Source organism: Gavia stellata, chromosome 3 (genome assembly GCF_030936135.1).
Source record: "Gavia stellata isolate bGavSte3 chromosome 3, bGavSte3.hap2, whole genome shotgun sequence".
NCBI classification, from domain to species: Eukaryota; Metazoa; Chordata; class Aves; order Gaviiformes; family Gaviidae; genus Gavia; species Gavia stellata.
In genome coordinates this window covers 57,321,693-57,349,646 of record NC_082596.1, presented here as the reverse complement: position 1 = coordinate 57,349,646, position 27,954 = coordinate 57,321,693, and the positions used below count along the sequence as shown (strand labels likewise).

Genomic DNA, 27,954 nt, shown 5'->3' with positions numbered 1-27,954 from the left:
ATGTCCCCCCCGTACGGCAGCCTGATGAGATACCTGTTCCCAGCCTTGCTGCTGCACGGTGAGTGCGGGGCCGGGGGGACGGGTCGGCTGCCTGGGGTCCCCGCTCGCTGGGTGGCTCCTCGTGGTGCGCCCGAAAAGCCGTCTGGGTTGCGAGGGGGCCCCGTAACCTCGCTGGTGGGGAGGGGGGGCTGCGGGTGGGTGCGCTCGCCCGTCGTGGCCGTGGGCGTTGGGTCCCGGCTGCTCGGGCTGCGGGGTCTGGCAGACGAAAGGTCCGTATGGATGCCGAAGCAGGCAGAGACCTTGTTCGCTCCGCCTGAACCCCCTTGTTTGTGGCACCCCTTTGCAAGACGCGTGGGTGCGGCGTAGGGTGGCAGCCAGCCGGCGTGGGTAAGATCACGCAGAAAGCACCCTGCTCCGACGTTCGTGTCGGGGTGTTATCGTTGCATGCCTGTAGCTGCTTGGATGGAGCAGCTGGTCCGGGCAGCTCAGACAAAGATGCTTTACTCACCTCTGGGCAAAGGGCTGGCTCTACCAAACTCCGGGGAGCTTGGCCGAGATGTTCCGTGAGACCCACGTTTCGCCTGCAGGCAAAGAAGAGGTTTTTGACGTGGAGGTATTTGCTGGGAAGCCTTAGGCAGCAGAGTTTGCCAGCACCGGGTCTTGTACCCGACTAAAAATGTTTTGCTGCAGAGCACAGAGACTCCGGGTGTCGTTATGCAGAGTCTTGCTTTGACACTCTCTCAGCCTAGCCCTGGACTGACATTTCTCTGAAACTGCACAGCAGGCGAAATTTTAGTCAGAAAAGCCAATGTATTTAAACTTACACTTGCAAGTTCAGCTTGTAAATCCATATTTAGGCACTTAAACAGATAACCTATCTTTCCAGAAAGCCAGTGTTCTTCAAGAGCAACTTCTGAAAAGGAGGCTCTTTAATGAGCTGCTTAGGTATGCCTAGCATTTGGCAGCCAGATTTGAAAAATCTGGGCGCAATATTGTTCTGAAAGAGTGACTCAACCTACTCAGTTACAGCATCGTTTTGAAGAGTATTCTTAATTCTGAAGTACTTTGTAGCATCCAGCCTTCTTCAGTTAAATTTCTTGGGACCCCAAGCTTACTCATAAAAAGAGGAATTTATTTTAACTGTTACAATGCAAGTGACCTACATGGATTCAGTGTGAGATCTGTGAGCTGGGGTAGGGATTTCAAAGGTGTTCCTGGGTTTGATTCTGTGGAGCAGGGATTGTCTCTCTCTGTGTTTGTACAAGTGCTGAGCGCACAGATGGTATTCAATAAATAATAAAGAGCATGGGCTTCTGATGCCGTATTTTCTTTTGAGAAAGAAAGAGCAAGAGACCTTGGTCCCCAGGAGGGGGTTTTTTACCATTCTCAGAGCTCAACTATGAAATTCGGAGAGCGTAGAAAGGTCTTTAGCTGAGCCAGACCTGCCGGAACGCCAGAGGTGTTCTTTAGAACTCTGTGATCTGAGATGTAAAAGTCAAAACGGGAGGTCTGAAGTTAGAGGGTAAAGAGAGGAGGTGTAATTACAGGGTTGGACTCCCCGGCTCATCTGCTTAGAATTACAGAGCAGAGCTGAACCCTGGCTGGAGCAGGAAACAAATCAGGCCAGTGATCAGATCAAAACAGCAGCTGCCAAAAGAGGATGAAGGAGGAAAATCATCTATTTCTTCCATCTGCAGTTATATTTCACCAAATAACATGAACCTAAGTGCTTGTAAAAAGATGTAACTCAGCACCCTGTATGTAAAGATAAACACCTCCGTAATGTAGCAGTGCACAGTTTGGATCTCAGCTTCAAGCGTTGAGAAACTACTGCCCTCTTACAAACTTGAAAATTACATCAGTGGCATATAACGCACTGAAATGTAGCCCGTCTAAATGTATTTACCCTGTTAGCTTTAACTTGGCCTAGAGCTTTTCCCTCTGTGCTTATAGAGTCAAAAGGAACATCCTTCGGTCAGCGGCTAGCCCCAGTTGGTAATACGTAAGAATAACCAGCAATCCCAGGGGATCACAGTGTTAAGCCTCTTTATAGCACATGGTGTTTTCTTTTGCATTTCTATTGCACATGGCAATTTGAGGGTTAAAAGCGAGTGAGTGTGGGTGGGTGCTTGAGGATTTTTAGGGCTTAAAGCTTTATAAAGCAAGTTAAAATGTCCTGTAAGGCTAAAGCTTCTGCTTTCATTACGTTAAGAAATGCCTACTTTAACATCACCAAATTAAAATTTGGAAAAACTTGTCTTCATTAATCAAAATAAAACCTGTACAGTGTCAGAAAAAAGAAAAGGTTTGCAGCTGGAAGTTGTCCATTATCACTGTTTTCTTTGCTTAGACAAAAGCCACAGAAGTTTCAGATGTCAAATGCTAAGATCATTCAACTCCAGAAAACCTGACTAATAAGAGCTATGTTCAAGTGGATTCAAAACAAATTTGGCTAATTTCTTTTGTAAATGTAAACTTTTTTTACAAATACAGATGCTAAGAAGAAACTTTAGCGTATTTCTGATTATGTTATTGTTAGAATAATGAATTATAAGTAAATAAGTAAAGCAATTTGTTGATAACGTCATGGAAATAGTACTAATAAAGATGATGAAGACAGGACTGCTAGGCTTTTCAGAGCAAAACTGTTTATGCTTTTAAAAGTTCTCTTGCATTATTGCTTAAATTAGTTACATAGAAGTGTTTTATTTCAAAACCTGTTCAGGAAAATAATAAGTAAATGTATCGGAAGATATACATACCTGTATCCATAAAATGGACAAATGTTGTGCTCCATGCTAGAGGCATATGTGATCTGTTCCCTCAGTAAAGTACTGCAGTTGGAAATCTGGAAGACGACAAAGAGAGAAAGAGAGGAAGACACACTGCTTAGTGTAAGACTTGTAGAGTTTGCAGGGAGAGTTAGAAGATGGGCTCAATTTCATTCACAATTTTGTCGGCGTAAATTTGATTTCACTCATCTCTGTAGCTTGATTGTGGGCTAACAGTGGTACAATGTAGGTGTCCTGAACTACTAAGGGCAATAGTAAGGGCAATTTCTGCGCTCTGTAGGGTGTCCGTAGGAGGTGGGCTGCCCGGCAGTGAAGCCCAAAACTAGCCTCAACCATGCTAAAGGCAAATACCTTCAGCTATTCAAAGCAAGGGTAGTATTTTATTACTGACGCAATGCTTTAAGCAGGGCTGGTAGAGGGTAGGATTATACATAGCGCTTGTTCAGCATCGTCTTTACTCAGACAGAATTCCCAGCGGCACTGGGGACAGTTCCACCTGGATAAATCCTGGTGTCAAGGTGTGGGTGGAGGACAGGGCAGAGGTCTGCAGGCTGCACGGCAGATGCCTCTGACAGGGAGCAGATGTTTCCTTCAAAGAGGGCAAGACCAAACTACCGTCGATATTGAATTGCACTTACGGCCCAGTGCTGCACCCACTCATGCCAGTGGCAGAGTTCCAGCTGCCCTGAAGGGAGGTGGGCTTTAACCCTTTGGGACTTCATAAAGGAGCCCGCGCTGCAGGCAGTGGCATTTCACCTTGCATGGGTAGCAGCAGTCATCCCAATTAAGAGCTGAACTTCAGCTTAGCAGAGGTTATCGGCTGTGTAACTGCATATCACTTGGTTCTCTGACCTCTTCCAAGATGCGACACTGCGTAAGGACCGAGCTGTAGGGTAACAGAGGACCACAATGCTGGGCTAGTCAGCCTTGGAGGAGTTTCTTTTTAGCTGTCTCATCTAAACGTACTTTAGATCTCTCTTCAGGATCTTCCACGCTCTGAAACATTCATTTCACCTCTCTCTGAAAGCTGTACCTGGAAGCTCTGTATGCACAAGGAAGGCAACAGATACATGTGAAAGGAAATCATTGTCCTGTCTGCTTCCATGGCCATAAAACGCAGCTTTCCTTTCCCAACCCTTTTGTTTGTAGTAGCTAATTTAAGTCCCAATCCTGCAAAAACTCTTTGAAGTTTCAAGTGCAGGGAAACACTGGTAAACACAGACCGCGGCTTGGTAACAGGACATTATATTCTTGATGGCAATTACGTAAGTTTGCACTGTAGCTAAAAGCCTGTCATGGGCGTTATCTAACACTATCCCACATCAAGAAAGACTGTAATCCAAATGTCTCTTTATTTAATTGTGCAGGGCAACTGCCCAGATAAGGAGAGCTATAAACTTAATCCAGCCAATTACTCTTTATCTGTTGTAAGGTTTTTTGAGTTTCAAACAAGTTGTAACGTGAAAAGCGTTTGTTGCAGAAATAAAGCACGAATGTTAAAATGTTTCTATCGGAGATGAAGCCATCACATCTTTTGAACTTGTACTATCACTCGATGTTGTTTTAATTCATAATAAAACGGTGCTCTTCTGGGTTTACATGGCTCTAAATGAAAGAAAAAGTGAAGTGGTTCCTTCTGAGCAATCCCAATCTAAATCCAGTCTTGAATCCTATTTTTAGGTAACATTTTCCCATTTAGCAAAGAGCGAATCTGCTGAATGCCTCGTAGCTTTGAAGCGCTACACTTGGACATGTTTGAAGCTATGGTTTAGATTGTGGTAGAGGTGTTCATTAAACTGATTAAATCTAAACAGTTTAAGATTTAAGATTATTTGAGTTAGACTTTTGCAGTCTGGCATAGCTGAGAACAGAATTTGGCCAGGGTGTTTAGGCACAAATTAAATTACAAGAATTTGTGTTCAAGCACAACTCTACTTATTATCTGTTTTGCAATTGTACATTATTTGCATGCTATTTTTCAGAAAACCGAAACATTTATTCTAGTATCTCGCAGTTTTTTGCAGGAATGTTGGTGGAGAGCTTTGTCATAGCCATTTCTTAAACACTTTCGGGTAACGGGCTGCCAACACAATGCCCTTTTAAGATTTGTATTTTCCTTGCAGCTATGTGCAGAAATCTTTGAAGAACTTGAAAGTAACCTATCTTCTCTTAACAATTATTTTTATCTTGAATGGTTGTTCCCACATCAGATGCAGGTTTGTAGGTGAACCTGAGAGCCTGAAGTCCTCTGTCTGGTGCAGTGCGTGCTCTTATCCGTGTCTTACTGGAGTGGCAGCTGTGCAGACCTCCACTTTCCCAGTCAGATGGATGTTGCATCTGCCCCTGTCAAGTGTGATCTGTGAGGGCCTGGGCAGGGATCCCCAGCTTGCTGTAGCACCTCTTACACTATTTTCAGTTAGTTTGATGCTAAAGCCATGATCTGCACTGCTAGCGCTTGATTATGAAAGAGAAGTTGGATATCAACTCATCAGAAAATACATTTGTTTTGCTTCGTTCTTCTAGCTGGCATTTCTGATAGATTCTGGAATTTTCCTTTTCCTTTTGGACTTGTTCATTTGCGTAAACAGCCACCATGGAGTGGGTGATACAATCTTATGACCTCTGGTTGTGGTGTAGCTCAAGTGAAAGCCAACCAAAGGCTTCACAGAATTATTGCTATTAGTCTCATGCAAAGATTGTTTTTTTGTTTGAAGTCTGTCACACTTTTGAGTGATAACATGGTGGATTTTATTTAATTATTTATTTTTAACAAGCAGGTAAGATTCCTTCATAACACACAAAACTTTAAAAGTCAGTCAGAGAGAGTCTGAGATACTTCCATGGCTTGTCATGGAGGTACTGAAACCTACCATCTGTCTGTAGAGAACAGCAGACTTGGATCTCTTTGAATGAAAGTAGTCGCTCCAACTATGTTGCAACTGCTTCTAGGCTCCAAAGTGGGCTTTTAAAGAGCCATGAAATTCTTCTCCCGGTTTCGTGAAAGCACTTTTTAACCTTGAGCCTTCCAGCAATGTCCCATTCACCATGGCCAAATGGATCTTTTAAAATTAGTGACGTCAACCCTGCCGGACCTCAGTTTTGCCGAGCACCTCGTCGTGCACTGCCAAGGGTGGAGCAGGGGGACACTGCGCTGCCTCTGAGCATCTGCTGCGTGGAAAAACACAGGAAGATGGTGTTCAGTTTACTGCCCTATGTGGGAAGCATATCACCGGTCTTGGTGTTTGATCTCCAGATGGCACAAGGGGAAGTTATGGCTCCTTTGTATGGTGGTAATATATACAGGCATATGTCAGTAAATACAAAAGCATTGAAATGATTACTTGGTAAGGAAGGAGCCCGTGCTAAATTAGTTACTTGCCCCAGCAACACAAACACAGGTAAAGGTCCCATCGCTGCCTTTTTATTTTGTACCATAATTCATATTCTGATATTCACATCCTATTTATGTGATGTTGCCTAGCATGTGTGTGTTTTCTACATCCCTTCCTCTGTCTCTGCAGCCTTTGTTTCATTCTCATGCCTGTCTTGATTACCTAAACTTGTTCCTGCCCTCATTTATCACAGCTGGATAGATAGAGTCCCAAACAAATACCCTCTCTGCAGGTACAGATCTCTAGAGTTATCAATGCAAATCTCCCTTCCATCCACGGGTTACAGTTTATTGTTTGCAAGTTGCAGGCAGAACTACATACTTGTGAGAAGGGGAGCTGGGACCCCATTGCTTTTGAGCTACATCAAAGAAAAGACATCGTATAATACCACATAAAGTTTGACTCCTTTTCAAAACCCCCTTCTTTTCATTGTTTCCTCCAGGGAATAATTGGGAATGTATAATGTGGTTACTGCATTTTATCCTTTGATATGTGCATATACAAGATGGTATCCTCCCACAGAAGGATTTTTGCTCGGAGAGATTAAATGCCCAAGTATGTTTAAATGAATAAATCATTCATTTTTAAGTGCGTCTGTATTCATGAATCATATGACATGAGCTAGGCAAAATACAACTTCTTAAAAGCAAATGGTGTAATAAATATTCCTTGGAAATAGTCACTTGAACCACTTCAAAACCTCCTCTTGATGGCAGATTTCAAACGCTTAACAACTTCAAGTAGAAATGTAAATTTTCAAAGACTTCTTCAGTGTGAGATAATTTGTCTGCAGGAGACATCCTGACAGTTACGTTTCTGTTGAAAGTTAGTACTGATGGCTACAGCCTCTATCACGTACCTTGCCGGAGGTGTTGCTTCTGACCCGAAAGATGCTCTGAGCCCATGGACAGGAGCACTCACTTCATTTCAGAATGAGGTGCTGAGGTAATGTGGGCTTTCTGAGCATGTGGAGACTTAGAGATAGAGAAGGGTCTTAGAAGGCAAGCTCTCAGTCACTAGCTGTGATTCGTAACGACAAAAATAAATATACTGGTAAGTTTACCTGTACCTGGCTGAACTTGTTCTCCTGGCAGTGTGAAGGCCTGTGATATCCACCCCATACCCACAAGGTTTCAGATAAACCAAGTAAGCCCAAGTTTTTGAGAGTATCAGGTGCTGCTCCAGGTGAGGTGGGCTGCAGAGATGGCACAGCACAGAGCTGCTGTGCAGAGATGCTGGCTTCAGCTCAGGAAGCTGTACCGCCATGTACATGAATCACTGACCCTATCTAGTAAATCCTGCCTCTCCAAAGATGTAGTCAGCTCAAGCAGAGAGTCCCCTGACTGTGGCCGTACCGTTTCTGAAGTGGCCGTATCGTTTCTGGCTGCAGAATGGGAGTTGTTTGGCGTTAACATGAGTGACTCAGCTTACCAATGTAGAAATACCTGACTAGCCTTGACTTCCAGAAAGGGAGAAGTATTGACCCTCTGAAAATCAGGCTCCTTTAAGGGCATCTCAGATGGTGTGCTCAAATATCAAAGCATCCCTTGTATTTATTACCCTTTAGAAAGTAAGGCCGTAAATTCTCATTCAGATGGAAGAATTATTTGTAACCTGCAACAAAACTACCAGATTTTCCAGTCTTTGTGAGTTGTATTCATTAATCTCATTAAATCTTGAGATCATTCAGTGGTGAGCACTGTTTACATTCAAGTATTTATTGCATTCTTTCTGATCATTCTTTACCCTGCCTACTGGATAAGTCCTTGCCTTTGTTTAGCTTAGGAATTGCTATTTTTAAACGGTTGACATGTATTTATATTTTTAGCAATGCCATTTTCCCAGGTGTTACCCAAGTTTCTTCCGGAAGATCTAAGACCTAGCCAACATAATGAATCACTGACACCATTTTCTTTTTTGCAATAGGAAATGGCAAAGGTTTGAAACAGTGTCTGCCTAAAACAAATAATACTGATTTTCTTGTAATTTCTGTAGTGATGCTGTGCGCCTCAGCGTTAGATGGAGCCTGGGGAAGAAAGCGTAGGATCCTGTATCAGGCAGCTCGGCACAGTGTAGGGGTTGCACCATGCACTGGTGATCCCAAACAGCCCGGTTCCTGAGCCGGGTCAGCCCAGAGGGCACCAGAAAAGATGGGGGTGAACCCTAGACACTGCCCCTGGGAGCATGTGTTAGCGAGACATCCCTCTCCCAAGACAGCCACCCCGACTTCTCGGGCATGCAACCAGCCCCTCCACCCCACCCCATATTCATTTTCTAGCCTGCTGGTTCTTAAATTCCTTCTGGCAAAGTAATACAGTTTCCAACCCGTTATGTAAGGTTCATGTTTGTCACCTCTTAACCTCTAGATGTGTGTTTTTCTTTTGATCCGTGTTTTCCAACATATCTAAGAGCGGGCTGTGCCTAAGAGAGTAGACGCATTCCTTCTGAAGCTACGTATTCATTTTGTTCAATTAATATTGTGTAGAGAGAGTGCTGGTGACTTTTGTGTGTATACATTACTAGAAACCAAAATTACTGTGCGCTGGAGATAAAATTAGCTTTTGAAATTCCTTTTCCCCTTTAAAATAAAAATAGCAGAATCTGCCTTTAATTGACCACCTCAGTCATCACAGAGGCTTCCTGTGTGCAGAGGCTTTGCTTTTAATATCTGTTTTCCCTTAGCTTTAAAGAGTAGTCTTTATTTGCAAGTTTATTATAGAAGCGTTCAAATTAGAGGTGGGCTGAAACCGCAGAGTTTATGTCCGGATCTGGATGCAACTTTCTAAAAGTTCCACAGTCCAGGTTTTTGATTGTCCTGACCGGAGATTACAGAGGTGTCTATAAAATTCAGGTTCAGAGCCACATCTCCTGGGTGTGGAAACACAACGCTTTGGTTCAAACCCTTCTCCCCAGTGTATTTCGTAAAGCAAACGTACTTAGTGGATTATTAGTGGGCTGACAGAGAGGAAGAGCTTTCCATAGTTTTTTTTTCAGATGAGAAAAGAAATGTAAACAATACTCTCCTAGACACATAACACTGTGAACAAGTGTCATTCAACACAAGATGTTCTCAACCTCCTTTACCGTGTTGAAGCCCTTCTTAGCAGGGTCTCATGATAATTTACACTTTTCTATCACAGGGCTGGGAGAAGGTTCTGCTCTTCTTCACCCGGACAGCAGGTCCCATCCTCGGTCCTTGGAGAAGAGTGCATGGAGGGCTTTCAAGGAGTCACAGTGTCATCATATGCTGAAACACCTTCACAATGGAGCCCGGATCACTGTGCAGATGCCTCCCAATATTGAGGGACACTGGGTTTCTACTGGGTAAGGAAAGATAAAACAAGATATATGTAGAAGGGAAGAGGGGAATGAAGCAGAGAGGGAAGGATGAATATTGCCACTTTAAGCAGCAGAGGAAATATTTTCTATAATATGGTGATGCTCTAAATTCCAGATGCTTTCTATATGTTTATGCATAAAAGGAGAGGGAGCGGCATTACATACAGTAGAATAGCATGCTATAAAGCTGTCTTGATGAATCAATTTATAGTCTAGATTTTAAACAGCATGCTGTGAAATATCTTTAAATCTCTCTTTGAATAGGAAGGAGCCCCAGTTGCCAAAATGGATGCTTATTCAAACATAACATTGTCCTATCTTTGACTACATGCATTAGATCCATTGAATGGGTCCTTGTTTTCAGAGCATGTGTCTAGCACAGGTTTTATTAGCAAAAGAAATTAAGAAGCTGTATTTCACCACTTCTGTTACTCTCTATACATGATGACTTGTAATTCAGAGAGCTATTTTGCTTTCTTTGTCTCAGCATGCAATATTCACATGCTTGTTTGAAATGACTTGCAGTAGGAAAGACAGGGGTATTTTAACAGAAAGGAGTGTATTTATGTTAAGCAGTGTGGATGTGACAAGGGGGACAAGTTTGAAGGCACAAAAGGACTTTCTACAGAAAGTGGAATTTAACTGCCATTTACACCTTCAGAAAAGAAAAAAAAAAAAAAAAAAAAACCAAAGAAAAACCGCAAAACCTGAATGTTGCATGGTCCAAATTCAAGCCAAATAGAAGTTTTGCATTAACAGTCAGAAGTTTGCATTAACTGCCACCCCTGTTGACAGTTTGAGTGGAAAAGCTGAGGACACAATCCTGCATATCCTCTGCAGACCAGAGCTGGTGGAGCTCCGCTGAGAAGCTTCTACAGCAGCACAGAAGCCAGTTCTTTGTACTGTTCTGTAGCCATTTGGCATTTCACTTTCTGATGTTATCAGTCCTTTTGCTAAATCTACCATGCAAAGGAGAAGAGTAGATGGTTAATAAGCTGCTGCTTTTTTTCAGCGAATGGAGTCATGTGGTGGTCCCTAGACAAAAAGGAAAAGCAAGACATGACTCAAAGTATTTAAACCTACAAAGATAAAGCCTTTAGTTAGATAGGATCACCATGAAGCAGTATATTAATAACAGCGTAACAGCAAGGGAAATTGTTGGTTAATTGGCAGGCCACAGATGCCAAGTTCCTATTTACCCCCATTTATGCCAGAGGGATGTTAGCATCCAAGTGTCTCTGTGGACCCATGCAGGTTTGCTCACTCTTGTTCCCTGTAGTGTACATGACGTGCCACCTTGCTAAAATTTTGTTTCCATCACTTTCTGTCTTCCCACAGCTGCGAAGTTAGAGCAGGCCCAGAGTTCATCACAAGATCTTACAGGTTCTACCACAATAATACCTTTAAGGCCTATCAGTTTTATTACGGTGGCAATCGCTGCACAAACCCTATCTACACACTAGTTATACGTGGCAAAATACGTCTCCGCCAAGCATCCTGGATCATTCGAGGGGGTACTGAAGCTGATTATCAGCTGCGCAACATACAGATCATATGCCACAACGAAGCAGTAGCAAAAAAATTAAGTGAGTTGGTGAACCATACGTGTCCTGGATTTATACCAGAAGATAGTCCCTGGGAGCAGGATGTGAGCTACGATTTGCTGAGAGAAGAGAATGGCTGTGAATGCACCAAAGCTCTGAATTTTGCCATGCACGAACTCCAGCTGATCCGTGTGGAGAAGCAATACCTGCACCACAATTTGGACCACCTTGTGGAGGAGCTATTTCTCGGAGACATTCATACTGATGCTACTCAGAGGAGGTACTATCGGCCCTCTAGTTACCAACCTCCTCTTCAAAATGCCAAGGTACGTGTGTGTGTATATGCCCTCTTTTTAAGATACTAGTGACAAAGCCCACGTTACTCAGCTCTTCTGAGTCAGTGCACTAGTGTAACCTAAAGTGTAGATGTGGTTCTAAAATAAGAGGTGGATTGCACCCTTACAGATGATGCAGCCAATTAAAAAAAGGTCACAGAGCGTATTTTGTGAGAATAGTAACTCTTCTGTGGTTTATGAGACTGCATCAAATGTGCAAAAAGTAGCCTGATGAACTAAGGTCAATAAAGGCCACTCTGAAGATGGAATCAAAGACTTGTATGCAGAGGTGGAAGTGGTTGGCTGGGACGACAGCTGTAGGCTAGCAGCTGAGAAGAGAGAAAGTTTGATGCAGGACTGAAAAAGGACGAGAGAAACAGGCACCAGTGGATGCTTGTGTAGCTGCGGGAGCGCCAGGGAGAGAGGAAATCGAATTGTATCAGCATATGGAAGTTGGGTGATCCATAACCTGAAGAGAAAAAGAGGAAATTGGAAAGTAGACACATGCAAGGGGCAGCAGGAAGGGAAAAAACTGATGGGCTGTGCAGGTCATGGATCCAGACTCACACACACACATTAATGAAATGAAAAACAGTTAAATTTTGAATGGGGCTCTAATTCCATTTGATAATTCTGTTTTCAAAAGGGCCTCAAAGTGCCCTCATCTTCGCTGGGAACTGATCAACCTGTGCTGAGTTAAATAAAAGTCAAACAGGAAGCGTAGACACTGACAGGCTGTAGCAGGAGGTCTGTCGATAGATCTTTCGGGGTGACATTTCAAACGCAGGTGGCAATTGGAACCGCATTGCCGGCGGCTGCTGCTGCTGCTGCTCTGCTCCAGAGGGGTGCTGCCACAGCATCACTTCAGCTAATGGGTTATCACCATTTGTAATCATCTCGTCGCAACCGATTCAAAAATCAGCTACAGCTTATCAGCAATAGCAGGAAACAACAGGAGAAGGGAGAGTTTTGATGAGAAAGCCTTGGCTTTCCCCTCCATTCAAAACTGTCTGCCCCAGGTTGCAGCTGCCTCCTGTGAACATCAAATTTCAATGGTTCAGGACTTTTACATGATCTGCCTTTAATCGTTTTAATAGCCTGGCCTAGGGATAATTTTAATCCACAGTCAGCTGTGTCTCTGTATGAAAGCTGCTGTCATTTCTGTCATTCTTACGCTCTCTTGAAGTGACAAGGGACAAATTTGTGTTTTCTTTTTAAACATGTCTTCCCAAAATGGAGAGTTTCAGCAGCAGCAGATGAATGACAGCACATTCCTCATCAAAATTTTACTTTTCCTCAATTAATTCAAACAAGCACATCGACTTTCTCTTAGATTATTTGGGAGTGAGGGTTCTTTCCCAAATCTCTTTCTTGCAGGTAACTGTAGGAAGGAATTACCTGACACCAGCTATCTGTTCTAGAAAATATGGTAGATCTTTTTCTGACCACATGAAACAGAGACAAATTCTTGATTTAATTCACCCAACTGATTATTTTCTCTGGTCAAATCTAGCTGTCTTATTATGGGCTGATAGATTACATAGTAAATGCTTACACTTCCACCTTGTAGTAATTTCATTATAGTCAGAATGATCAGGTGTACTGTCAACCAGCTTTGTAAAAATAAGATTTTTGTCCAGGTCTGCTCTAATTCTGGGACACTCTGGTAACGATTATCCTGCTGGTCTCTTGTGCTACTGTAGCATCACTTTTTCCCTCTTAAATGTAATGCCTCTAAAATACAATGCTCAAATTTAAGGGATCAGATCTTGCATAAGACGTCTCTTTCTTGAGCCACATTAGCTAAATAAACAAACTGTGAGAGCACTAAAAACTCTCATGTACATTCACAAAGTCCATTATCTCAGGCATGATCCGATCCATTCTGACCTGAGTGGGTGACATCTCTATGTGGAAGGTAAGAGCAGCCTCAGCCTGCTTTCCTGGGTCACCCTGCACGCTGTTATCCCGCAGTCCCACCTGTCCGGACGGGCAGGTCCTGCCCCAGGGGCATCCGTGTGCTCTGATCAGGGAGAGCCTGCGGTGCGGCTCCCAGGGGAGGCTTCCATATCATCTATTTATAAGAACTGGGGAAGGGGAAAAGCAAACAAGCCAACTCGTTAACCGTTGCTATTCATGAAGTACAGTGCTTCCAAATAAGATTTTTGGTAGCCAGGTCTTGGCAGAGGCTGAATCTCGAGGCTGAATTTATGACACTGGAAGACAATTCATAAGAGTACTGTTGGCTACAGAAAGTGCTGTTACTATAGAAAGCACAGGTTAAGTCTGAGTACACCAAGATTCCAGCTCTCTGTGATGAAACCACTGTATCTTAATAAATGGGGGCCCCAGGTCCTAACTTGCAGGCCACTGCTCGACTCCCAGTTTGGCCAGTTATGACTTCTGGAGAGTTACGATACCTCCATTTCTCCTCCAACCGTTGCCTGCAAGGCCTGCTTGGCTTGTGGATTGCTGGGACACCAGTCTCAGCTGGAGCCTTCAGTGGAAAAAGATGTGTAGGTTTAACACAAGCTTAACGTGTGCAACAGCACAGCTTCTCTGTGTTTTTTGGTAGGTTCCTCTTGCTCAGATTTGATGTGAGATTTCCTTTTTCTCAAGAGAAGTTGGGCCTGTTGATACTAGGCTTTCAGCATGATACAAGTAACAGTGCCCCTAAAAGATGAACCTTTGCCTCAGATGCCATGAAAGACTTCTGGGTGTTGGTTTGTACCTAACCGTGAAGTTCTCTATACCAACAGGTTTGCAGCCTGGCTTTCTGACCTAGTGTTTGCCAAATGTAGGAAGAATAGTGACAGAGATGCTTTTTTTTTTTTTTTTAAAGTCCAGGCAAACATACTGCTGAAAGGTTATAACCCTTCTTCTTTGAACTCTTTTCCTTTTCTAATTGTTGCTCCACTGGGACCCAGCTGAAAATGAGTTTAAATGCTAAATTGAGTTTAAAACTACAAGTCACAGACTCCTCTGGAAACTGGACACCATGAATAAATAGAAACGTTAAATCAACTTGTTTTTTTAAGGCTTCTACAGTCATACCAAGAGGTTGGGGAGGCCAGGAAATTGCTTCTGAAGTGAATCAGGTGTATTGTGTGGAATCTTTCATTTAAGGCTTTTTTCATTTCCTTTTTATTTATTTTTATTTTAAACTTATAAAGGCCTGCCTAAAATAAGTTAAGAGGATTCACATTTTGAGTTAAATTTATAGTTAAGCCTCTATATAGAAGAAAGTTCCACCCAGCTCAAGAGTTTACACAGCCTGTAAGTTGGATGTGGTAGCCACATTCATTACTTATGTGGTTGAAATGAATGGTAATTAAAAGCAAATGATTGCTGGATATGTTAGGAATGCCAAAGCCACATGATCAGGACTTTAAACAAATAGAATTGGACCTTCTCCAGATTCCTGCAGCGATTTTACCACAGGATGGTAAATCAAAAGGGCTGTCCAAAAACCAGACAGCTTTATGCTGAGCTACAAATCTGAATAAATTCACAGATTACCGTATCTCAAGTGTTCATATAAAATCAGGGAGCTTTTAAAAATATATAATATGTCATCTCTTAAGGCTTTACAAATTCTCTTAGATAAGAGCATACCTTAAACAAATTCCTCCTCTAAAATAGTTCCTGAGTGGAGCTGATGAATAGGTCACTTTATAGATTTATCTAAGCAGTCCTCTAGCCTTGCTCAAGATATCAGTTAGGACTTGCTGATGAACAGGTCTGAACATCTTTGGTGTCTCTTGACATTGTAAGTTTATCAAGAGGTTCAAGCTATTGCACATGTATCATACAAAATATTCCCAATTAGGGCAGCACCAAGGAGCCTGATTGATTGGTCATAAAATCACATCTTATTTATGAATGCATACAGGGACTTGTAGCATGAAGGAAGGCTTGCATGCAGTATTTGTTCACTGTAGAAGGACAGAAGTTGTTTTCAGAGATACCTGGTCTAAAACTACAGGAAATGTGAACAACAGTAATACTTGGACACTTATTTCACATCTAATTGCCTCACCAACAGTGCTTTGTAAACAAAGAACTCCTTGTGCTATTTTATCATCTGACAGAGTAACAGGAAAGATCAGAGCAGGGCTGTGATGACCGGTCGCTCTAGTTAGATCATTATTTAGGTATAAGGCTGGAGTGCTCTGGAACATCGCAAGAAGCCTAAAACATGCTAGGATAACCTTCCTTCTGCCTTTGCCATGCTGAAACATTTGGTGGCTACACACTTGCAGTGAGACATTTTCCCTTGAAAACGCAATTCCAAGGGATTGATTCTCTATTACAAATTTATTCACCGCTGGGAGCTGACTTCCAGCAGCACCTGGCATTTGCAGCTAATACAGATTCAACATATGGAGACTGGTGCTTGGGCTTTCCTTTAGCTAGGTGGTGAAAGAACAAAGTGCACAAAGTTTTTTGTGCTTTTCAAAATTTGAATCTTCATCTCTTTGAAACTCAGTGACTTCATCTATAGGGGAATGCTATGTACTTGAGGAGCTCCCAGGGAAATGCCAGCATAAGTTAATAAATAGAAGTTAAACATGTGAAGCGCCTCAGAGAAATATGCAAAACATTATCTCAACCAAAAAATGTAATTTTGGAGGACAAAACTCCTTTGTTTGCCAGGGTAGAGCCACTAGACTCGTAGATTAAGCCAACACTTGAAGGGTTTCTTTTGTTCATTATTACTTGCAAAAGACTCTTGGTTAGGGAAATTATGAGGGGAGCAAAGAAAGAACATTCAGAAGAATGTTCAAACAGGTTAATTCCAGGTTTATGAACAATAACAATGCGTGTGATGCACTGCAGAGATAAGAAGAAGCAAACAGCTTCTAGCAGAGGCTGGTCCTTGCCGCTCAGCAGCACTGTTGGCTGTGGCCTTGCAGAAGAATGCTCCTTTGAAGGTGCCGCTCCGCACTTACTGCCTACACCAGCATTAGTGCTGATGCAAGAGGTTGCTTTTCACTCTTTGTGTGAACCTTCAAAAGCTAAGCGTTGCTTTTAAAACCCTATTCATCTTTGTTAACTATGCACTGTTCTGCAACTGCAGTAAAAGCCTGCCCAACACAAATACAGTACCACGGATCAAAATTAACTATTTAGCCTAGCAAAATAAAACATGGACCTTCAGATCATCTCAACATATGTATCTAAACTACTGACACCTTCCTTCTTGTTGGCATCTAACCGCAATTGCTTCATCTTTTGTAAGAAAGGAGGGAGGACTCCCTGGTAATATTGCTACATGGTTCAGAGGGCTATATAGGTTGCTTTTTAAAGGCATAATAAACACATAAAGCAGCTTTGTTTTGGAATACTCTGTTCCTGAAGATGGACATTCAAGCTGTCCCTTCGGGTTTTCCAGGAATTTTTTTGTTGATACTTCCCAAAATATTCATGTCACCATAAATTAATATCATTTTAATGGGATAGATGACATGCAAGCACATTAATCTGAGAAAAAGGCTGGTTTTCTCTTTGTTCTTGTCTTTTGCCCAGGCTAAAGTAGTTTATATCAGAAAAGAACCAGAAGATATTTGCATTTCAAGTTGGTTGTGTTTGTTTTAGTTTTATGCAGTGTTGTGCAATAGAATCAACATCATAGATCAGACAGTTGTGTAATGGTAGTGCCTTTGGATTCCTTCACTATCTTTCCCTTCATGGGAGCAGTTAATAAAAGCCATTCCTCAATATCTTAAAATATATGGTACGCATTTGTAGATAAATCTGAACCTATCTCCACCCTCCTTGCAGGTCCTCTGTTCCCCACCAAAAGAAATCCCAAACTGACAACCCTGCAAAGGAGTTACCACTCTCTCCAGCATTTCACTTGTTTCAAGATTTTTAATTAAAGTTTTAAATCATTGTTATTCTTCATTCCCTTTGGCAGGCTGAATTATAACTGTGTCAGCCGTGCTTGTCAACTCCCCAGAGCCAGCCTAATGCACATTAGCCAACTCAGCTTCATATGAGGTCATGGAAAGCCTGCAAATTATCACTTTTGTGGTGGAGAGAGATTGCAGCCATTTGTTAAAGCGTTGTCATGGTCTGCAGTTATCTAGAGCGGTGGAGGAGCAGAGCTTGATACTATACTGAGCAATTCATAAAAGTGTCCTTTCTGTGGACTCGGCTCCTTGGCAATGTGAGGCAAAGCCATCCAACTTTTTTTGTTGAGTTGGAAGCATTTCCTTGAATTGACTTTCTCCCAAGCGTTTCCATTTGTACTTATCCTGGGAGCACTCAGTTACTAACACTAAAACCTGGCACGTGGTTTTCTCGGGTGGTGAGGTTTAAAGCATCCTGACCAGGCATGCCTTGTTCCAGTCCCATCTAGCCCTGCCCGTGACACACGGTGTTCACGTGGGTGTGAGAGATCATTGCTAAGGGCATCGTTTCTTTCCCCTCTTCTTCAGTACTTTCCCTCATGGTAATACGTGCATTCACATGGCAGGGGTTTCCTACCCCAGCTTTTGTGGCTGTTGGACCCTACAAGATCCCGGGCCACCAGTTAGGTCTGTACTGCACACATAGTTCAGGCCTGAGCCTGCACTTGAGGAAATCTGTCACCTGGTCCCTCACCGCACATCTCCCTGCAATGAGGCTATGCTGGGTGCTAGCCCTTGCTATTGTAATAGATGCAACCTGTCCTCCTTTTCAAACCATGAACAAGACCTGCTTCTTGCCACGCACCGGTAACCAGTGCAAATCAGGGCTGGCCAAAGGTGGTTTTATTTCAGCTGAGATCCTGGGTCTTCCAAACAAGCTCCCCACGCTACAGCCACCAGCACAGACCTGGGAGCTCAGACAGCAGACGTAGAGCATTGTAGAAATATTCTTAATGTCAGTGCTTGACTTGATAAGGCAGGATATTGCTGCAGAAATTTAAAATAAGTGACTTCACCAGCATGGGGTTGTTGTAACTGAGCGGGGCGGTGGTGGCAGCAGCCCTTGAGGAGAGACCAGGCCCAGCTGGCAGTGGTGGGGGGGACAGGGAGGGAAGGGTGTACCTAGAATAGCCACATTGAATATCTGGGTTTGAATAAAAGGTGAAAGTTGAAAGGGCTGAGCCCCAAGGGAAGCATTAGAGAAAGAAGCCACTGCTCTGCCAAAGGTTTCGGGCTGTGTTTTGGTTTGACACTGGCATTGCTGGGGGTGAAGAAGAGAGTGAGGAGGAGTCCAAAGGTGGCCCAGCTGATTGTGAAGAGCGTGTGCTTTTCCGTCTTGCTGAGGCAGAGCTGATACCTGACTCTCTTAACCAGGTCGAGGTACAGGAATGATGTGCCCACTGTGCAGTGGCTCCAGATAAAAAGAGAAGAGGAGATGATTTCCCAAATTACTTTGGGAAACTGCTGTGCAATTTCATTCAAGTTTAAAGACCTTGCAGGTGTAAAACAAACTGAGAAAACTAATCGGGTTCACCGCTTCTCAGAATTGTCTGCTGCTTCTCCTTAGCCCAGGTTAACTTTGAATAGCAGCAGTCCCATGTCTGGCCCAACACCAGGCCTCCTATAACAGGAGTTGCCATATTTTTGGATGGTTTAGGAGCTTACTACACATTGCTACTGTCTACGCTTTTGTCTTCTTCATGTGTCTGGTCTGGTAAAATACCAACTATTTGCAACTATAATAGATGACAGAGAGAGCCTGTCAGAAAATGGTCACAATTCTCCATTAAAAATACTAAAAAATCCCCTAAAAATGCTTTTCGCTTTTTTTGAAGAGAAACATTTGTTTTTCAGAGAAAAATTGAATACCAGAAAACAAAATTTTGCTTTGTATCTCTCGTCCTCCAGACTGTGTATACTCAATGAGATATTTTCCCATGTGCTTTTAAAATAAGAATCTAATGAAAAATATCACATTAATTTTTTAGTCTGTTCTGCTAAGAATGCACTGTATCTCTCAGACTCTAAGTAGTCCGAGCAATGAATCTTTCCTTAAGAAACAGTAAATTATACTTGAGATGATAATGTTAATTTTCCATTATGTAAATAGCCAAATATCAGAATAGTCATCTATTGTAATTCTACAAGAGAAGGGTTGAGTTACAATTTGAGCTGTTTCAGACAAATAGTGGTTTAAAACTTTTGGACTGAGATACAGACACATTTTCAGGATATAAAAAATAAATAGATATGGGAGAGACCAAATATGTTTGAACAAGGTGTTTAGTTGAAAATAACGGTATTTTCAGCCTCTTCTTTACTATTAGTGCTTGTTTATTTTGTCCCTAAATACAACTAGCAGTATATACTGCAGGTCCTGTCCTTGATATTAAGCATTGTTTTCAGCTTCAGCTTGGACCATAAGGAAAGGGTAGATTCTCTGTACATTTTGAAAAGGGTTTGGTCCATAGATGTCTTATTCTGTAAGAACAGCATTGAAATACAAAGGTCTTCAAAGAAAACTGGAACACCTTCCAAAAAGGTCTTTCTACATGTCATTCAAAGCTCATTTCACCGTTGCTCAGAGAGCATCCCAGTTGCGTGATAGTTTTTGGCCTGGGCCATACAAAACACTATGAATTGATTAAAGGCAAATTAGTCCTAGGCAGCCATACAATCCTGTCGAACTTAAGAGAAAATTAAACTATGTTGAGAGGGTTTATGTTTCTGACTATCCACAGCAATTGGGAAAAAGATCAAGGAACCTCATCCTTGTTTGCTTTTTTTATTAGAAACCTCCCTGCTTGGCTTCCAGAGCGCTCTGGCCCTGATACCACTTCAGCTGAGGCAGCAGGAAGGAGGGATAAGGAAAAATGTTGGTGGAAATTTTCAGATCACAAATTATTTTCTCTCCAACTACAAGAACTGGGTTTCCAGCCAGAGATTCAGGCTTATTTCAGCCCACATGGCCTCATGGATTAATTCAGAAATTGGCTTTAAAGAAACACCCGGGAGGGCGAGGAGTTGGGCCACCATTGATTTAGCATTGCAGAGCTGCAAGGAGGCACCCTTCATGGGAAGGGATCTTCCAGTCATTGGGCAGCAGCCATTTCAGGGGCTGGTCCTTCTAGCAAGACCCCACTGTTAAAAATATTGCATTGTACACCTAAGATAATCAAAACATAGAACAGATGTTCATCCTGTCCACTGCTCATTTTATTGCTTTTTAGTTTATGTCATGCCCAAATGAGCTTTTTATTAGAGAGTACTTAATCATGTTTGGACTCGAATGTGCTCTGCCTCTGTTCCCCATTTTCTTTGAACGTCTCTTTTTAGAAAATAATCTTTCCCTGAGACACATGGAAAGGGAATGATTTGCAAAGCCTCAGCTAGTGTAATTAAGAGCCAAGAGCAGATCACCTGAAAAAGCAACAGTGAAAAATACAGTCAATTGTTAAATGTGAATTACTCCATAATTAAGTCCAATTGCCTCATAACAAAACTAGATCTTTCCCTCGTCCATTACTTGGGCAAAAATTGTACCAAGGGAGCCTGCATGTGGCATATTCTTCCACTAAGAAGTTCATAACTCTGTGAAAGATAGTATCACAGCAAAAAAAAGGTTTAAGTAGGCTTAGATTCAAGCGCTGGTATCAGGGAAGCGATGGGTTCAGGGTACACCCTTATGAGGCACCTGAGCCAGACTGTGAAAGGGATACTTCTGCTTTCCTCCTCACCGCCCCAACCTCTCCCTGTCCCACTCCTTGTTTGTTCCAAAAAGTGCCCGTTCACCTCAGCCCCTTCATCCAGGCACATGGTCAGTAATTAGAAGGCAGGCAGGCTGGACATTTCTTAGCAGTGCAGCTGGCTAGACCTTCAGAGCTGGTGCAAAGCCTTTGGAATTAGAAGGGCTGCAGAGAGTTACAGCAGTACAAGATATGGACCACAGAGGTCAAAGAGGCAGATGAGCTACAGGCAAGTGTTTATACTGCTAAACTTCACTTCAATTTCTGTGAGTTAACCTGGACCTTCTTTGAGTTTGCCCAAGGAGTCACCTCCACTCACAGTGTAATAGCAGCCAGTGTAGTCGCACTGCATGTGTTTTACGAGTTTTGGGAAGTAACTCCTCCTCGTGCCTCAAGACATGAACACACCCCTGATAAGGAGAAAGGGGCTGCTTGTAGTTATGAAATTTTTTTTCCACCATGGAGCTCCATGGACCTTCTTCTGCCCATTCTGCTGCTGGCCACAGCCAAGGGACTAAGCAGCTGCAGGTGTGACCAGTCTGCACCTTCTACACTCCCAGTAAGATGGAGAAGACATCAAACAATGATAATACTCCCTGCCCAGTATCAGAGCCTTGACTCATAATACACATGGTTTTTAATGTTGTAGAGGAGAGAAGAAACCTAAAATCACTGCTAGAAAAATGGCAGAAAGAACCTTTATGCTTGGCAGTCCTTCCTTCCAAAAAAGGTAAAAAAAAATGCATTGCTGCAAATAGGACTGATTCCAGACCTCCTTCTTATCCATTCACTAGACCTGAGAAACAACAGAGGAATTCCACAAACAGCCAAGGGTGACCAAGAAGGCAACAGGCTGGGTTTCTGTTTGGTTTTCTTCAGATTTTGAACAAGGGCAACAGAAACCACCGGTTCCCAGGTTAAATTGCCTTGGCTCACAAAGTGGAGGACAGGCTCCTGAGAGGCAAATGTGAATATAAACCAAACCACCCTGGCTGGCCTCTGCTGCTCTGCTAGGGTCTCCTCTGGGAGATCATAAGAGCTTTCAACTTTACTTCAATAGAAAAGGGACTGTAGCAGAAATTGTCTCTTACTATTGACAAATTCAGCTTATGTAAGCTATGTTTAGTTTTATAACACTGTCTGTTCCTCGCTTTCTGGCTTCACTTTATGTGAGTGGGGCAATCACAGCAATAAAGTTACTGTCATCAGTGCAGTTTTTTAGTCTGTAAAGTGTTAGTGACACCAGTCTGCCCCATAGCGAGACAGCCACACTGGAGAAATGAGTGCTTGATAGACAGCAGCATCTTCCACAGAGCAACCCCTCAGCCTGGATCACTGCAGGTGTCCGTGCAAGGCAGCAGCGGCATCTTTTGGATGTTGATCTCCAAGAAGAAAAAGCGTTATTTCTATTAGACTTCAAAAATATGTGTTTCACTGCTGCTTTGGTTGGCAGTGAACGGAATCGCACACCTCATCCGACAGTTTTCTTGCAGCACCAGCAGCGCTGCCCAGGACAGGGCGGACGCTCAGCTTCTGGCATCCCTGTTCACGGCTGGAGCTCAAGGGAAATAGGGTGGCTCTGCCCCTGCCCAAGACGTGCCAAGGCAGTCTCCACCTTTCCCCAGCACCAACTCGTTTCCTAGCCATTTATAAGTCATCTGCCCCCCAGCAATCCTGAGCTGCAAACCACACAGTAAACCAGATCACTTTCTGGAGAAAACAACTGACATCCTCTGAAGAGAGCTAGGAATTCAACAGACCGGTTTTGTAAGTCCCAAACAAGCTTGCAGATGAAACCTGGTGATTTTATTGCAGGCAAGAGGAAGGTGGACAATGGACCTCTGTCAGACTGTATTTGAAGGCTTGTTCCAGGAATAGAGCTACACACAATTTTTATAATAATAATAATTATTATTTTATTTTTAATCATATCCAGGCCCCTGAAATTTCTGTCTGCGTTCTGACAGCTCAGTGTCTTTATTTAGCCCCTTACCAGTCCTGTCCCAAACAGAAGAGCTGTAATTGTCTTTCTATGAAACAAGGTTAAGTCACGCAGGAAGGTCACACAAGAAATCTACAGCAAAATAGGAGACAAACTGGATCTTGGTTCCTTGCTTGACCATCAGAAAATCCAAACTGAAACTTGCCGTCTCAGAAAATGGCCCAGTTTCACAGTCCTTAAGCGTTATCTGTGCTTTCAGTGTTCAGGAGACCCAGAAGTTTCGCACCAGTCTCTGCTGTCAGTTACTATGGCACAAATCTGTGCTAACTTCACCAGTTGCAGTTAAATTACTCAAGTAAATGTTCTTTGTATTTTCACTAAGATACTAATGGCCCTTGCACTTGCTTGCATAATTTACCTGAAAAATGTATCTCAAAATTAGTTAACAAGCTCCACAGTGGGAAAGAACTGCATCCACTTTAATAGCATGCTGACACATGGTTCCCAGAAGCCCACGTGTTTTGGGGTGGAAAGACCGTCTGGAGGTCACCAAGTCCAACCTCCTCCTCAAAGCGGGGCTGTTGGCCAGCACTGGTTCAGATCAGCCTGAGCTACATCATTTATAGTTATTTTGCACATAGACCATTATTCTACATCCCAGGGATGCAGAACAGCAGACTTTTCATTGATTTCACTGACTTTTGGTGTCTATCTGGTCTGGGGTGGGGGCAAATATAAACGCTGTTTAATATGTGTAAAAAGGATATATTGTGTGAGGTGTACGTTGATTCTCTGAAGCTACCTGCAGTCGTATTATCAGACAAACTCAGGGCACTGATGAAGGTTGTGTAAATGTTGCCCTGAAGTGTGCCGTGAGCTGAAGGTAGTGAGTGGAGAAATGCTGACTCCATAGCAGCTCACATGGACTTTAAAGCATGAGCAATAAATATGAGCATTTATGTTACGGAGGGAGCTCAGACAGAACTCAGAAAAGAGGGCTGGAAAGGGGTGCAAAGAAAAAGTATTTGTATAAACCTCTCTCCCCGATGGCTGTGTGGGGAGCTTCAGCTCTTAACTCGGTGCACTCTGAATTGCACCTCAGGAAAATGCCTCGCAGCTTGAACAAGGTGGATGTCAGTAACCCCCCCAGTGCATCCCCCTCTTTCCAGGAGAGATTGAGTGTCCTTGAAAGATGAAGGTACAAGCTGTCTGTGTGGTTTTTGCCTGCTTACAGCTCGGAGCGCAGCCCCTCCGCATGTCACCAGCCAACTGGAGATCCTGAGATGTAAACAAACAGCACTTTGCTAACCCAAAACAGGCACTAGTAAAACAGAAAGCACTGTTTTTATCTTGTGGGGTGGCATTTATTATTCTTGATCTAATTATTTGTCATCAATGAAGTGAGCTAAAAAATTAATTTCGTAATCCTTTATCGGTCCATAAAATTTACTTCAAGATTTAGCAGAGCAGAGACAAATGCTAGTGCTGCTGTCTCTCTTGCCATTGAAAAAATGCAAAATACAGTTGGAAAAGAGAATAGCTAGGCAAAACTCTTTTGCCAACAAGAGAAAATGTTGCAGAGGCAGAAGGAGTTCGCCTTAGGAACAACGTACAGGTCTCTGCAGTTTGTTTCCAATGTCAGGAGGTGGAAGCCTCAGTGTGAAATTCCCTCCCCTCCTGCCACAGACTCGGAGCCTGCACGCCCCTCCTAAGACACCCCCGGTGCTGACAGAGGGGGCTGGAGGTACCTGGCTGCTTGAGGCTGGTGCTTGGCCCACAGCGATGAGCTGCCATGGAGCCCAGCAGGCACCATGGACCCCATTCTCATTGGAGAGGGCCATAAAGCTTTCGCCGTGTCCAGTGGCAGCCAACCGTGTCATATGCTTCACAAGCTTGCGTTAGGACTCAGAAAAGCTGAAAAAGTTTAAAATAGCTGGTTACCGTTCTGCCAGGCTGCTACCCAACTGAAAAATGTACTTAGGACACCTGTGTCCATCTATGGTACCCGAAGTTAACAACTAAAAGGAGGACAGATGCAAAATAAGAGCTGAGCAAATGTATTAATTTCTAACACGAGAGTTGCCAAGTCCCAGCATAGTAAATTACCATCTGCCAGCTTCTTGTATGATTTGAAGGATAAAGTCAGCCTTTTCAAAATCCAGTAAAAAGCTGAATTAAAATGTTCATTTCAGAGAAATGCAGATGAGGGAATTAATCTCTTAGCTCCGCTCCTGCTGTGCAGTCTTACACATACAAAACCAAATGGTGCCATCTTTCAGGTGCTTTGAAGGGTGCGAGTCTGCAGGAGAACATTAAAAATATAAGAAATAACTATGTATTCCTTAAAACGTTGAGCTGGTGTCACTTCAACGTGAAATAGACGGCCTGATTCATTGCCCTTTATCACAGATGGTGCCTAACGAGGGTTTCTCTCTGCTTCATTTTAGAACCACGACCGCACATGCATCGCATGCAGAATCATCTACCGGTCGGACGAACACCATCCTCCCATCTTACCCCCCAAGGCGGATCTGACCATAGGGCTACACGGAGAGTGGGTGAGCCAGCGCTGCGAGGTGCGACCAGAGGTCCTCTTCCTCACTCGGCACTTCATCTTCCATGACAACAACAACACCTGGGAAGGTCACTACTACCACTACTCTGACCCCATCTGCAAGCACCCCACCTTCACCATCTACGCCAAGGGACGCTACAGCCGGGGAGTGCACTCGTCCAAAGTGATGGGCGGCACGGAGTTTGTGTTCAAAGGTAGAGTGGCTCGCTACACTGGGGGCAGAGGTGGTCACGTAGTTACAGGCCAGAGCAGAGTTCACTCATCACGATTTGTTTGCTGATGATTTCCTTCTGTCATTTTCAGGAGTTAGTCATTTTTTGGGAAGCTCTCAGGCACTGTGTGAATGGCCAGCCAAACTATACAGCTGCACAGTATTTCGCACCACTGAAACAATACTCATTTCAGGCAGAGATCTTTAAGTACAGCACAAGAAAATAAGATTTTGCATCACTAAGTCTTGGAGTCCAGTGGCCAGACTTCAAGCATCTAAGCAAAGTGACTGAGATTAGATCTGTGTCTAAGGCTCCTTCAGTAGAGAGAAAAAAGCACCTTCAGAAGGCATTTCAGGTATAAATGGTATAAATAATTTTCTGGTTAAGATAGGTACAGCAGCAGCATGTGCCTTTTCATCAGCTTCCAAGGGGCCCTACAGCAAGTAGGGATGTCCCTAAAGACAGCTCTGATTAATCCCACCACAGTGATGTATCTAACCAAAACCCCTCAAGTACTTTGGGAAGCAGTGCTCAGTGGTGACACCACCCAGGTCCCTGTGGCTGAAAAGCCTTCCTGTGCAAACAGCCCTGTAGCACCCTGCTTAGAAAAAGCTCAGTGGCTTTAACCACTCACACAAGCAAACATCCCAAAAAACAACGTCCCACCATGGCGTCAGCCCCAGCGGAGCCTCTGGAAGCCCCAAGGACTCTGTGGACTCTTCTCCTCCTTATTTCAATTACCATGTAAGAAACATATATCTTCTTGCATGGTTCCAATTTAGGAAAGCATCTACCTGTAAGAAATAATCTACTGATCTGTGACTTTCATAGGAGGCGGGAGATACCATTGTCTGTCAGAGCTTTCGCTCTTTACAGCTGCATGCAGCATGTCCCAGCTCAGCTTCTGGGGTGAAATACAGTTTTTGCTTGAATTTCTGGTTTATGGTATGCCAATTTACCTCACTACAAGGTGCAGAAGCAGCAGCACTTCTACATTTGATACTGCAAGCTGCAGCCGCTGTTTAGATATGAGAAAAAGCATCTCTTTGTAGTTCAGCAATACTTCGTAATTAATGCAAAAAAGGACAGGTAATATAGGAGGATAATGCAGCTGTGGTACTTTGCAAAATTTCCAGCTGGAACTAATTATTTCATTAGCTTTACAGGGTAACGTGTTAACAAAATGATGAAAAATACATTATAAACAGCCCTACTTATGGATTAATATGGACGGTAATAAAACATGAGTAAAGTTTTATTGTTTCCTCTTTTACCTATCTCCTAGTATAACAAACCAGGCTTTATCTGTAAAGGATTGTCTGGAATTTATGAAAAGCTCTGCTTAATCTCTGACTGAGATATGTGGCCATCAGGCTTTCTTCACACAAACTGAGTTTGCGTGTGTGTGTGTTCTGTGAGAAGCAATTACATCAAAAATGTAAAACAATGCCAATCGATTTGCTGGCCACACCTGCAATATAAAAAAATTGATTTAAGAATGAACAAGTAGGGACAATTCTGATTTGACAGGTACACCCCAATCTGCACATTGTCTTTGCTTTTGTTTTCATCCTCCTGCTAATAACTCTTCTCTTCCTCTCTCGCAGTGAATCACATGAAGGTCACTCCCATGGATATATCCACAGCCTCTCTGCTCAACGTCTTCAACGGGAACGAGTGCGGAGCACAGGGGTCCTGGCAAGTTGGGGTTCAGCAAGACGTCACCCACACGAACGGCTGCATCGCACTCGGCATCCGCCTACCTCACACTGAGTACGAAATCTTCAAAATGGAGCAGGATGCCCGGGGCAGGTACTTGCTGTACAACGGCCAGAGACCGAGTGATGGGTCCAGCCCTGACCGACCGGAGAAGAGAGCCACTTCCTACCAGATGCCTTTAATTCAGTGCGCTTCATCAGTACCCAGATCTGAAGAGTCACCAGAGGAGAATAAAATAAGGCTGTATAGCAGCAGGGCACCGGAAAAATATCCCAGTGCCCCAGCAATTCCTTTGGTGTTGTTTATTTGTACTGTGTCATATTGGGACATTCTCAGCTAGAAGTGAAAAAAACTTATTTTTCATGACTACAAAGCCAGGATTCCACCAGACTGGGGGTTGTTTTTCTTCTGAAAGAAAGGGACATTTATTTTCTTGATGCACT

General features: G+C 43.2%; 1 protein-coding gene across 1 annotated transcript; it reads left to right on the top strand.

Annotated features, from left to right (window-relative positions):
- Positions 1–27,851, top strand: APCDD1 (APC down-regulated 1). Its single transcript, XM_059815708.1, has 5 exons — positions 1–58; positions 9,325–9,508; positions 10,862–11,393; positions 25,453–25,774; positions 27,400–27,851. Exons 1-5 carry the CDS (start codon positions 1–3, stop codon positions 27,849–27,851), a joined length of 1,548 nt encoding a protein of 515 aa, XP_059671691.1.
- Positions 27,852–27,954: the final 103 nt, after the last annotated feature.